The sequence below is a fragment of the Tarenaya hassleriana genome, unplaced genomic scaffold (assembly GCF_000463585.1).
Source record: "Tarenaya hassleriana unplaced genomic scaffold, ASM46358v1 Cleome20, whole genome shotgun sequence".
Taxonomy (NCBI): domain Eukaryota; kingdom Viridiplantae; phylum Streptophyta; class Magnoliopsida; order Brassicales; family Cleomaceae; genus Tarenaya; species Tarenaya hassleriana.
In genome coordinates this window covers 1,500,518-1,513,998 of record NW_010965373.1, presented here as the reverse complement: position 1 = coordinate 1,513,998, position 13,481 = coordinate 1,500,518, and the positions used below count along the sequence as shown (strand labels likewise).

The following is a 13,481-nucleotide window of genomic DNA, read 5'->3' as shown; positions in this document are numbered from 1 at the left end:
GATCATGAATTTGCTCCACAGATTGGACATATTGGGCTTGGGCTTGGGCTTATCCAACTCAAATATATTCAACTACTTAAGGCTCTATCATTTTGGCCCATCACAATAACTATTTTTTTATAAAGAAAAATTGTTTTCATAAAAATAAAAATTACCAATAAAAACCAAATTCAAACGGATCAAAATGAACCAAATATAAAAATTATTTGAGAATTTAAGAAATTGATTACAAATTTAACTGAACCAATCAAAATTCAAGTTGTATATATACTCAATATTCTAAAACATATCACAAAGCATGATCAACAAGAATTAAGGTTGGGGGACAGAACGAGAGGCAGCAAAGACACAGAGTAGGTGAGGGGGGCAGTTTTCTCTCGTGCTTATATCTCACTCCTCATGTGACATGCTCCATATATCTATCCACATACTCCATTATTCCCATATACATATATATATATATATATGTATGTATGTATATATATGTATAATTGGAAATAAGACACGATGATTCGAGAACAGACCAACTGTACCCCAATGGACAAAAATTTCATGGCCAATTTACTATGCTAGAGGAAAGCTGACGTGGAAGAGGAAGCGTTGAAGGGTAATTTCGTAATTTTGTTAGATGCCCCAATAAGACCTTGCCTGACGGAAACTTTACAGAGGAAGAGGAGAAAAAACAAATACAGAAAGAGGAAAAGAGAATAGACTTGCCGAAATGATTTCGGCGACGGCGATCTCCGACGGATTATTTCTCCGGTCACAGATCTATTCACGGAACCTATCACCGATCTCACACTACGGAAACGGTTTCGGATCGGAGACGATCCTCCGGCTGAGAAAGGGAGGAACGAGACGGATGCGGGCGGTGACGGTGACGGAGGCGACGGCGAAGTACAAGGGAACGAAGATGAGGGAGGAGAAGCTGACGGAGATGATAGAGAGGAAGGTGAAGGAGGCGACGGAGGTATGCGCGGCGGACGAGGGGTCGGAGGAGTGTAGAGTGGCGTGGGACGAAGTGGAGGAGGTGAGTCAGGCCAAGGCCGATCTCAGGCTGAAGCTGCAGAAGCAGGATCCGCTCGAAGGTTTCTGCCAGGAGAACCCCGACACTGACGAGTGCCGAATCTACGACGACTAAGCCAAGAAGATAACAGTAGGATCCCTCTCTCTCTCTCTCTCTCTCTCTCTCTTTGGTGTTTTGAATTTGTGTGTTACTTTGTTGTTATGTGGTGTAAAAATATGATTAATTTCGAGGTGAAATTATCGTTTCTGGTCTTTGATGACATCGGGGGCATTGTCTTTTGGGGGATCCCTTAACCAAAAACAAAAAACTGCAGCTCTTAATCAGACCCAAAATCCGATTATCATCATATGGAGGAAAAGTGTTCATAGATGTCATGTGAGAGTAAACACAAAAGACCTTGCACAAGATTACGAATGCTAATATCAACAAGATTCCAAACAATCAGAAACAGAAGCAATGCCAAAAACTCAATCCTTCATGTGTATGATTTCTGTCCCGGCTCAGTCAGCGCCATGAAATCCATCTTCACCCTCGCATTCCCTTGCAGCCATACCCGCTTGATGGCTAGTCTAGCCACCACCCTTCTTCTTTTGCCTCCGGGTACCTCGGTCCATCCACCGGCTCCATCCATGTCTCTCTCGAGCGTCACCTGTAACCTGAACTCTCTTCCGGGTGTCACGTCTTCGCTGCCATGACCTTGAAAGTGGGACCAATGTTCGGGAATCGGTTGCAGAATCTGGCGACGTCAAGGAGCTGAGAATCCTCCAGATGTTGCTGTCATCGGCTGAGGTCAAACACGATTTCCATGCTTTTTCCGGGGAATTCTCTCGGCATTTTCTGGCTAAGCCTTTTGTGAAGTGAGGGAGCTGCAGGAGAATAGAGTCATGTTCCCGCATACCTTGAGTCACCATCTGGCTTACCCCCATAGCCAACAGTGCAAGGTTTAGCCAGCCGTTGCTTGATATCATGTGGACCATCGCCTGGAGAAGCCGAGTCACCATTACAGGGACCTCTCGCTGATCCATCGCCGGATTACAGTCACCGTTTTGTCTCGAGAAATGAGACTGAAGAAGTGTGTACGCTTCACGGGATGAAGGATCTTTTTCGGAAGAAAGTACTCGTGATGAACGATCTGTTCGCCTGTCATTGCCTTCCATAATTACCCAGAATGGTCCAACGTATTTATGGATCCGTCCATCCCACTGGAAATCGGGTATAATCGAGAGTTGCTCCACCCGTAATACAGTGCGAGTAATCAGCTGATCTCTTTCTTTTTATCGAGGTTTTTGATGGACTCATTCTTGAGAACAGTTAGCAATCAAAATGGTGTCGAAGGGTACTGGGGAAATTGCGACGGACACGGGAATCCAACTGAATAAGGCTAAGCATCGCCTCGTATGCAGCCGTCGTCTCCTTAGTCTTTGGTTCGTAAAACCCCATCGTCTCCTTAGTCTTTGGTTCGTTAAGCACACTCTCCGTTTCTTACTCTACCGAGCGGAAACCACATCAGCATCACGCTCCTTCTTCTTAGACTTCTTAAGCTCCTCATCTAACTCCGGAGGCCTCCCTCTGGTAGTTCGATCCCCCGAAGGATTTGGGATCAAGCTTTCCCTGGCCTGCTTGAACCTGGCCTGCGCCCCTGCGCCACCGCCCAAGTTCGCCATCACAAGGAACTCAAAAATTCGAAAACCCGGTGACAAAAACCTGTAAAACAAACTGGACAGAAGAACATAATGTTAGCAAAGAAAGCATCCACAGAACTCTAGGGATTTCTTCATCTAAAAGCTAACCATTAACCCCTCAAGCGGACCCAAAGATTTTAGGAGAAAAATCCACGAACCATCTACAGCGAATTTGAAAACCCTAATCGTCCAAATCCAATGCCACAAACAGAAAGAAACAGGAAACAGAGAGAGAGATGGCTTACCGGAAAACTATGAAGTACCTACGTCTTCCTCAAAATCTCTGCAACCCGGCGACAAAAACATAGAAATCAAACAGGACATGGAAACACAATGTTAGCCAGAGAATTCCATCAAAATCTAGGGAGGGATTTTGCAGCTAAAATCAAACTAAAAAACTCAAGCGAGCCGAAATTTCTCGAAGAAAAGATCTCGCAGTCTTCTACGGCGAAGATAAACCCTAATCAGTCAAATTCAATGAGACAAAAAAGACATGAACAAGGAACATAACTTGCGGGAAAAAACCTGCGAACAATCTATCCTCCCCGCATGTCTCGAGAAAGGGGTTTCCATTTTTTCAAATACTGATTTCTCCGATTCTATGCCGCCAGGCCAAAGGCGGTGAGGGTAACGCCGTCATAACGACGCCGTTTGACTTCAACTCCGTTTAGTCTTGTTGCTTTTTCTCTCAAATAAACGACATCGTTTCGATAATTAGGGCCCAGTGGGCTACTTTTAAGACAACCCGGATAATTGGGCCAAGCCCGGCTACGGTGGACCAACTCATATAAGCTTCTAGAATTAAAAAAACACGTGGTTCAATCAAGAAAATAACTATATATGTTAATAAAGTCATCATTTCTATTTAGATACACAAAAGCTAATCAAGACGAATATAATAATGTATAAATATAAAATAAAATTTATCTGCAAATTTATTTTAAAAATTAATTTATCGGCTTTATCTGTCTTCTCTCCGCGACGCGAGAAACATGCCACGAAGGGATAAAAATCAATGCCTAAAAATGCCAATATTTCAAATCATGTGATATGTAGGGTCCTCAGTATCTCAACGGTCCACGTAACAAATGTGGAAAATTTTAATGAATCACGGGTTACAAATTTCAAAGGAAAAAAAAACTGTATACGATAAATTATAGATTATATCATCTATTTTGAAAATGATGTTATTAACGATTAATATTTTAGTTATAATGGAAAAAAAAAACGGCATCTTATTGTATTTGCATGCAATGAGAGCACGGAAATATGTTTCCATGATGTTCTTGTCCATGCACAGGTTACGTATGTACGGTATGCCCATTCTAAACCCTAACAATAATAGGATTAAAGTGGAATTAAATTTAATTAGCAACGCTAATTTACCAAATCGTGAAAAAAAAAAACTATCTACCACCAAAAGTCTCCGGTTAAATTTGGATAAAAAAACAAGCGAACATTGGAATGTAAATCGAATCCGACTCTGAAACTAATTAGATATGAATTTGTTTATAAAAAAAGGCCAAATGAATATAAGAAAACCAAAATTATTTCGTGCAAAGTCGTAGACGTAGATCACGATACATGTATGTATATATAGTTGCGTGCATGTAGCGAAAATGAACTCAAAACAAAGCGTTAGAAAATAATGTGGGTCATGGAAGGGGACTGAAATGGACATGCCACCAACCCAATTTTTCACCATCAAGCATTGACATAAAGAAAAAGTAAAAAATCAAAAACAGAAATTTTAGATTAAAAAACATATATATATATAGATATGGTTTTATACGGTATTCGATGTATTGTGTTATACAACTATAAAGACACAAAATACCCAAGTTTGGGCGGTTTAGTGGTGAGAGAACATGCAAAGTATACTCTTATCCTGGGTTTAAACCCAAACGTGGGGAGGGACATTCACATGGGTTTCTCCGGTCCTTTGGGAGATGTAGTCGGGCCAAAGACCCGGTGAACTTCCGGATAAAAAAAAAACTATAAAGACACAAAAGAGATTTAGAGTAAAATTAAACTACATTATCATGAAATTTTCTTCACCCAATTACGAAGAGGTGTTATATTGTATTATATTACATTACATTATGTTTTTTTTGGTAAATACATTATGTTATATTATATTATAGTCATGTTTACTTATTTGTGTCTATTATCTCATTGAGTAATACAAGTTGATGAAGTATTGAATTCGTCAATGTAATACCTAACTAAAATAATGTCTTATTTTTGTAAAATAAAATCACCCTTTTGGAATTTTATTTGAAAATAAAGAAATAACACAATGAAATGGTCAATGCACGAGGAATGGTCGAGATCGTGAAGCTGCCGACAGATCCGTGATCGTAATTTGAACCGATTGATGCATGTCTGTACGTATTCACATGCATCACATCCGCTAATAGGCATTTTGAACCGATGGACACAATTATATCAATTATAGGAATTTACAATTTGTACAATTTGGCAAGGCCTAAATGCGGTGTACTTTATAGGGATCATATTCTATATTTTCCAAATAAAACATTTTCAATATTTCCATTAGAAAATATAATTAATTGAACTTATATTAAAACCCAAATACATATTTTTTTTGTTGGACCGTCTGTCATTTTCTAATTAGGGTGAACTCCACGCACATGACTTGTTGCTGGGTAAACTTTTACATTTATATAATATAATGTTTTTAATCTATATATATTATCCATGCTACAAAAAATAAGTAGTGTAGTATCTCAAGATTTATGTGATTTTTTATTGACATTATCTTTTTCAGTAAATTTTAACCATAAAAAAACAAACATATCAAACTCAAATTGTCAGTAATTTTCTAATTTGGGTGAACTCCATCCACATGACCTGTTATTGGGTAAACTTTTATATTTATATAATATAATATTTTATATATTATCCGTGCTACAAAAGTGATCAAGTGTAATTCTCAAAATTTATATCAATTTTATTGGTTCACATTTATATTTTTATCAATTTTATCCAAAAAATGATATCAAACTCAAAATGTTGTATTTATATTTGATGAGATCTTGTAATTTTATACAGACAATAAATAAACTATTATTTCTACCAAAATAAAACAAAAAAAAAAGCACCCATTTTGGAGTTTTCTTCGCTTTAAATTAAATAAAAAAAACACGTGGCAAGTTTAAGAGGAGTTCAAAAATGTGAAAAACAAACAAAAAAAAAAGCCTTTATTCAACAAGAAGACTAGTTTCTCTTCGTCGTTCCCTCCCTGAGAGCCAGCTGTTTCTTCTTCTTCACCTCTCTCTCTAAAATCCCTCGGAATTTTCCTCCGTAATCTCCGGCATTATATATTATCCGTGCTACAAAAGTGATCAAGTGTAATTCTCAAAATTTATATCAATTTTATTGGTTCACATTTATATTTTTATCAATTTTATCCAAAAAATGATATCAAACTCAAAATGTTGTATTTATATTTGATGAGATCTTGTAATTTTATACAGACAATAAATAAACTATTATTTCTACCAAAATAAAACAAAAAAAAAAGCACCCATTTTGGAGTTTTCTTCGCTTTAAATTAAATAAAAAAAACACGTGGCAAGTTTAAGAGGAGTTCAAAAATGTGAAAAACAAACAAAAAAAAAAGCCTTTATTCAACAAGAAGACTAGTTTCTCTTCGTCGTTCCCTCCCTGAGAGCCAGCTGTTTCTTCTTCTTCACCTCTCTCTCTAAAATCCCTCGGAATTTTCCTCCGTAATCTCCGCATTGGCCCCCGCCGCTGATCAGACAGTCTCATCTCTCGCCGTCACCGGCTACAATCCGATCTTGAGGTAAGTCGAATCGGATCTCCGAGAGCTTTCTCCGATCTATGCCCACAGCTTTTCTTTTCGCTTTCTTCCGGTGCTGTTTGTAAATTTCTACTAGATTTGGTTATAATTGCGTTTGATCTGCTTTCTACTCTCGTGTATTGGTAGTGATCTGTACATCATTCGTTGGTGGAACTGTGACGATGCCGGCTGAGGTGGAGACACTCGAAGGGAAGTCCCTGTCGAGGGTTGAGATCGAGAATGTGGATGAGAAAAAGCAGGAGACAGTAGGTTCGGCTGTGAATGAGAACGTGGCCAATGGAATCAGCCATGGCGGCAATGACAACGGCAATTGCAATGGCGACGACAAGGAGGAGCACGATGGTTCCTACGTTTTCGTGACGGAGAACGACACTGTCGGTGATGATCCTGTAGCCTCTGACACGTTCCACGACAGAATTTGTGATTTTGTTAGGCCCTCCGATGCCAATGTCGAGAAAGACGGACATGGGTTTGTCGAGGGAGAGAATGGGAATCCTGGGGAGCAGAAGATGGAGATTTCCCAAGAAAGTCAAACCATGGCAGAGTCCGAGGCAGATAGGGCAGATGTTGGATTGATTGAGGCGGTCGTGGAGATCACAAAGTCAGAAATGGAGGGTCCTCGTGATGGGGATCTTGGAAATGGAAAAGGAGAAAAATTGGAATCTACGATGGAAGTGGAACCGATTCAAGAATCTGAAGTTGAACCCAGGGGTTTCCAGGAGAAATCCGAAGGTCAGATCAACACTGGTAGGAAAATAGATGTGGAGGGAGACCAGGGGAACAGTATTGAGGGGCAAGACAAATCGGATATGGATGTAGATTTTTCTAAGGATCTACAACATAGTGAAGATGCAGAACGGCCAATTGAGTCAAATGTGGGAACGAAATCTGAATTGATCAGTGAGGAGACTTCTCTAGATGATCCTAAAGATGGCAGCCTGATTTTGGAACAATCTGTCTATGATCCTAAAGATGATGGGCTGATTTTGGGACAATCTGTCCAAGCAGATTCAGGTTGCACTATCAATGTATCTGAATCGGTCAAGGCTCCAGACTCTGAAGATGATGACATTAGATCAGAGTCCACAGCTGTTGCGGAACCTGTTTCTGTTGAAAGAGAAAACAGTGAAGGTGATGCTCTAATGGTGTCGGAGGCAGAAAAGGCCCAACCTTCTCATGATGCAGCAGATGATACTACTGAGCTTGGTGTGCCAAATGTAAATGGTGATGCCAAGGCGGAGACTCATAATCTTACTGTCCCCAGCTTGGATGAAGATGCTAGCAAGCAGTCTGAATCTCGAATTGCCGAGGTTCACAATTCTGTTTCTGATGAAGGAGCCCAATTAGAACCTGAGGCTGCTGATATCTCTGCTTCTGATGAAAGGAGTGATGTTATTGGCCTTGCCAAGGAAAATGTTTCAGGAACTGCTATTGCCGATGTCTTGTCATGTGCCACCCAGCAGGAACCAGAACATACTGAGCCATCTGAACTGGTAGAAACCCCTTCGTCCCCTGCAAGTCTTGAGGCTCCAGCTACTGAGAATGAAACTAATGGCCGGGGCTCTTCAGAGGATGGTGAACTTGACATCAAACAAGAGACGAAGGATGAGTCTGTTCTGTTGGGACAAGAAGTTACCGACGTGAATGAAAAATTCTCTCTTACTGGACAAAATCAAGAAAACGGCATGGAGGTGAACTTTGGTACTGATGCTGATGGTTGCACAACCTCTGCAGAGGAAGCTGAAAGCTCACAGACAGGTGGTCTCCCCAGAAATGTATCAGACGAGGGTACTAAATCTATTTCCACAAGCCTCAGCGAGCCATTAATTGGGTTGGATTCCGAAACCATAGTCCCTAAATTGGCAGAAAAATCGGTGAATGGAGCAGCTGATGAAATGAACGCTACTGCATTCGAACCTGAAGGTGTGCAATCGGGTAGAACATGCAGTGAACTGAATGACGATTTGCCCACTCCTGAGCACAGTAAGATAGACATAGAAGTGGAGAATAATTCAAAAGTGAATGGTACCGAGGACATTCCGAAGGATGTTTGTGAGGATACATCCGAAGACGTTTGTGAGGCAGAGGTATCAAACATCAAAAAAGGCTCTGTGATGAATGCAGCTGAAGAAGTAGAGTCAGGTACCAAGAGCTTTTATAATACAGAATTTCCTCTTCTGAGCAATGGAAAGGTAGAAGCAGAAGTCGTAGGTGAGCCCCAGGAGAAAGATAACGAGTCACGTTGGCCCACCGTCTGTTCCGCATCGAAAACCAAGACCTCTATCCCAAATCTTGAACCTGAAGTCACTGTGTCTACAGATACCACAGGTACTGGAGATATGAATTCGGAAGCAGTAGCTGAGAGCACCGATAGCAAACTTGCAGAACACAAAGGAGGAATTGATGTGATTGAAAATGGAAATAGGACGAGTACTTCTGCTGATGAAACAGATGCTAAAGTAGCTTCTGCTTGTGAGGGCAGTGACGGGCAATCAGTGAATCTCCAAGTAGATGGAGAAACTCAAAAGGATCAAGTTTCAACTTGTGAGGCCAGTGGCGGGCAATCGGTGAATCTCCATGTAGATGGAGAAACTCGAAAGGATCGAGCTTTAGCATCTTCTGGAGAAGTTTATACACTTGATGCTTCTGAAGGGCAAGCTATAGCTGCAGAGATTGAGAGAAAGCCATTTTACTTTTTGCCTAGAGTTCCGAGATATGATGGCGAAAATTTAGCTGAGCAACTCAAGCATGCTGAGACGCAAGTTGATGAGAAAACCCAGATCCGAGATGCTATTGGGCCTGAAATCCAGAAGATTAGGGTAAGAGATGCTTTTAAAACTTCAATAAAGCCATATGGCATATTGTCCTAAACTTTGGCTTTAACATGTGTTGCAACGGTAGGTGTCATGTAAGGAGCTTGATGCCAATCTCAAAGCAGCCATTGCAGAAGAGAGATCTGCAAGAAAAGCACTGCAATCGAAAAGGCAGGAGATAGAGTCCCTTCAATCTGTCATTAACCGGGTTAAGAGTGCTGTCTCCGTTGACGACATCGGCTCAAAGGTGAGATTTTTGTCACATCACACTTCCGGCTCAGTTTTGTTAACTCTTACAGCTTTATCAAACCCTGCTTTTGCCGATCTAACTTCATGTCATCGCTTCCAATCAGGTGCATAGCATGGAACACATGATACAACACGAAACTTTAACTCTGAATGAAGAAAAACAACTGATTCGTGAGATAAAGCAGTTGAAGCAACTCCGTGAGCAGATATCTTCTAACATGGGTACACAGGACGAAGTTCAGCAAGCATTAGACAATCAAGAGAAAACCGAAGAGCGCTTGAAGGTAGAATTCTCCCATATCCTTGTTAAGAATGCCCAATATCATGTCCAAATTGATGCAACCTATTTCGTGATATTGATACTAGTGATTGAACTGTCATCTCGATGTTTTTCATTTGATTATCATCTAAAGTGTTAAAAATAATTTTTTTTTTGTGAAAAACTACCACTAGTATCAGGATATTCATACTAGGATTTGATCAGTTAACTCAATGTTTGTTTCTGGATATCATCTAGATTGTTATAAAATAACTTTTTTGTGGGGAATAATAACAGGCAATCCGGAAGGAACTAGATGTGCTGAGAAACGATCTCTCGAAAGCCGAAGCAGTAACAAAAGCTGCTCGGGAAGGGCATGGAGAGGAATGGGAAAAGCAGAGTAAATTGCAAAAGCAGTTCAGAGATGCTGATGCAGTTCGTCAGGAGGCATATGTGCTCCTACAGAGTTTGAGGAAACAACTAAGAGAAAAGGTCTTGCCAATTTCCGACAGCCTCGGAGTTTTGACATAAACTTTTAAATACTTTTCCTTTTATCTAAATGAGGATATATCCATCCTTGTCTTTGATTTGAATCTTTTGCAGAACAAATATTTCTTCAAGTACAGAGATGACTTGAAGGCTGCCATTGAAATGGCTTTAAAGAAAGACAGAGAGGCCCTTCAAAGCTTTTGTCTTGACCAGGTAATCAACAAAACACCAGATTTCTATATCATTTAACCACCTCGACCTCGGTTTTGGCACTCGTTAATTCTTTTTTAACAGGTGGAGACTTTCATGGATCTCTGGAACAACGACGACGAATTCCGTAAAAACTATATCAGATGCAACGCGAGGAGCACATTGAGAAGACTAGGAACCCTAGATGGCCGCGCTCTTGGTCCTGATGAGGAGCCACCTCAAATCCCACATGCGAAAACTGACAGAGCGGACAAACTTAGATCTTCGAATGTTAGACCCGAGACCCACGAAATGGTTCCTCCATCTTCAGCCCATCAAGAAAAGGTCACTCGGTTCGAAGATTCGAAACCCGAAAACACAAAGGCTGTAGCCAAACCCACTGAACAAAAGGATCAGACCACAAAGTCCAAGAAGCCTGCCAAATCCACGCCTCCACCGATCGGTATAGCATCTATTTCTGGCGGAGAGGAGATGGAAGAGTCGAGAACCGAAGAAGAAGAAGAAGAAGAAGAGAAGCCTAAGTTGACAAAAGAGGAGGAAGAGAAGCTGAGAAAGGCAGAGGAGAAGCGAAAGATGGAAGAAGCTATGAAGCTGAAGGAGCAGAGTCGGTTAGAAGAGATTGCAAAGGCGAAAGAAGCAATGGAGAGGAAGAAGAAGAGAGAAGAGAAGGCTAAAGCAAGATTTGCCTTGAGAACTCAGAAGGAAGCTGAAGAAAAAGAGAAGGTAAACTTCACGTCACAACCCGCAAATTTCTCGATAAATATTTCCGTTTAACAAGGCACCCGAAAACGGATTCACGAAGAAACTTTCTTCTTCGTGCAGGATCGAGAAAAGAAACTAAGAAAGAAGGAGAGGAAGGGCATTGCTGAATCCCGAGAGATTCCGCTTCCAAGTTCAGATGCTCAATCCGAGACCCCGAAGGAGAACGAATCACCGGAGGAAAAAATCACGACGACGATCCAGCCGAAGAAATCGCAAAAAACATCGCAATTCCTCAAACAAACGAAATCGAAATCGATTCCTCCGCCTCTCAGGAACAGAAGCAGCAAGAGAAGGCTGAAGCAATACATGTGGGTGGCGTTCGTGGCTGTAGTGGCCTTGGTCGTGTTCCTTCTAGGTAACGCAAATCTCTCCTTCTCTCCCTCCAATCTCTGGTTCCTCATATAATCTCTCAAAAATGGCCTCTTTTTTTTTTTTTTTGCTTTTTGCTTTTTGGTTTCGCTCTATCTATGGGTTTTTCTTCTTCTTTGCCACGGCATTTCATTTGGGTGTGTGTTTTTTTTTTTGAAGTGGGAAGTTGGATTCATTTATTCACACGTAAGAACATAGATTGATTTGTTGGTACCATATCTTAAAAATAAATATACATATACATATATATATATATGTTTGGTTTGAGTTGAAGCTATAGATTTAGCGTTCAACGTGGGTTGGCTGATTGGTATGCCGAAGAAGAAGTCCTGTTGATTTGGGTGAAGAGAAGTATACTAAGATTATTAAATGCACTTGGCATCGTGTCATATACCCATCTCTGTCAAAATATTAGAAAGTTAAACTGCAATGTTATGTCTTGGTCTTTGTTATTTGAATGCTTTCATTTTCAGAATAGATAACTATGCTGTTAATGTTTGGTATAATTTAACCGTATAGTCCGAACATATATATATAATTAAATAAACGATAGTTACGTTAACATATGACAAAATCAAACGCACCACATGTTCACACCCTCTTGTTTTTACATTAGAAAAACAAATTTAAATTTCAACGCCCTATGGGATTTTCATATTCGTAAGTAGTACGTGTATCAGTTTTATTGATTTGAAGTCGTGATGGATTTTATTTACAAAAACAAACAAACAAACTCCATCATGTGTGCCCATAATATATTTATATAAAACATATACATACACGCACGTTTTAATTACTTTATCTTTTTTAATATATACATGGGGTAATTAATATATACATATATATATATATATGGGACTGAAAAAGCAAGTTGGAAATGCATGGGCACACACTACGTTATGGATTAGACTTCCTTGGTATTTGTACGGACGTTCCAGTCTTATCTGCCCTCTCTCTCTCTCCCTCCCTCCCTCAGCACATGGTCTCCGTGAAAGGTTTTACCGTACAGTAAAAAAATTGCCAATATTAAATATCAATAATCACGTAGATTATGATTAATATAATAAATTTAGGAAAAAAATATACAATCTACAATATTTTCCATTGAAAAAAATAATAATAATCAATAACCTATGATTATGATTTTTTTTTTAAAAAAAGAGAATAATGGAGGAAAAAGAGAGCAAGCGGAGCAGTACAAAAAAATGTTCCACAGTGAGAGTATGGTCCCAAAATGCATCGACTTTCCGTACAAAACCAAACACAACAGCTGTTTTCCTTCCACTCCACTTTTTTTTCCCCCATTTTAATGACTCCTTTTTTCTTGTAAATCCATTTTAATCACTCTTATATATATATATATATATATATATATAGATCTATTGGTTATAGATCTATTGGTTATATGTAATGTACCGATAACATTAAAAAGCAGTTTAAATTATTTACAATAATCTACATAATTAATCAATTATCGTACGACGTCGTTTTCGAGAGGTGGGGGCATTGCACAAACTCGAGGACACGGAGCCACTTGCATGCGCGTGGTAGGCGACAGAACCGTACGGTGCGAGGCGTGGGGCCCGACGGGGGGCCTTTCTGTAATTATTTGGATAAGTATGGGCAGTTTCGGTTTTTCGAGATAGGAAACTGAAATATGCGTGCGTGTGTGTGTATATATATTGTTTTCAGAAATTTTTTTTTTGAGAAAATTAAGGTGTCTAATTAATCATACAAAAAATGTATATATCCACCGGCGTCGCATGCGTGACGG

General features: G+C 39.9%; 2 protein-coding genes across 2 annotated transcripts; both read left to right on the top strand.

The window, feature by feature from the left end:
* Positions 1-650: 650 nt before the first annotated feature.
* LOC104813729 (calvin cycle protein CP12-3, chloroplastic) lies at positions 651-1,286 on the top strand. The gene has a single exon (XM_010541455.2). It carries the CDS (start codon positions 722-724, stop codon positions 1,139-1,141), a length of 420 nt encoding a protein of 139 aa, XP_010539757.1. The 5' UTR covers positions 651-721; the 3' UTR covers positions 1,142-1,286.
* Positions 1,287-6,341: 5,055 nt separating this feature from the next.
* On the top strand, positions 6,342-11,958 carry LOC104813728 (titin homolog). Its single transcript, XM_010541454.2, has 8 exons — positions 6,342-6,538; positions 6,683-9,375; positions 9,458-9,616; positions 9,723-9,902; positions 10,175-10,369; positions 10,481-10,579; positions 10,661-11,299; positions 11,399-11,958. The coding sequence occupies exons 2-8, from the start codon at positions 6,718-6,720 to the stop codon at positions 11,741-11,743; spliced, it is 4,275 nt and encodes a 1,424-aa protein (XP_010539756.1). The 5' UTR covers positions 6,342-6,538; positions 6,683-6,717; the 3' UTR covers positions 11,744-11,958.
* The last annotated feature ends 1,523 nt before the right edge of the window (positions 11,959-13,481 follow it).

Excerpts from the sequence above, each read along its gene's own strand:
- LOC104813729 (XM_010541455.2), top strand. The coding sequence starts at position 722 with ATGATTTCGGCGACGGCGATCTCCGACGGATTATTTCTCCGGTCACAG.
- LOC104813728 (XM_010541454.2), top strand. The coding sequence starts at position 6,718 with ATGCCGGCTGAGGTGGAGACACTCGAAGGGAAGTCCCTGTCGAGGGTT. Across the intron at positions 9,376-9,457 it reads CTGAAATCCAGAAGATTAGG|GTGTCATGTAAGGAGCTTGA; the intron begins GTAAGAGATGCT and ends TTGCAACGGTAG. Across the intron at positions 9,617-9,722 it reads TTGACGACATCGGCTCAAAG|GTGCATAGCATGGAACACAT; the intron begins GTGAGATTTTTG and ends GCTTCCAATCAG.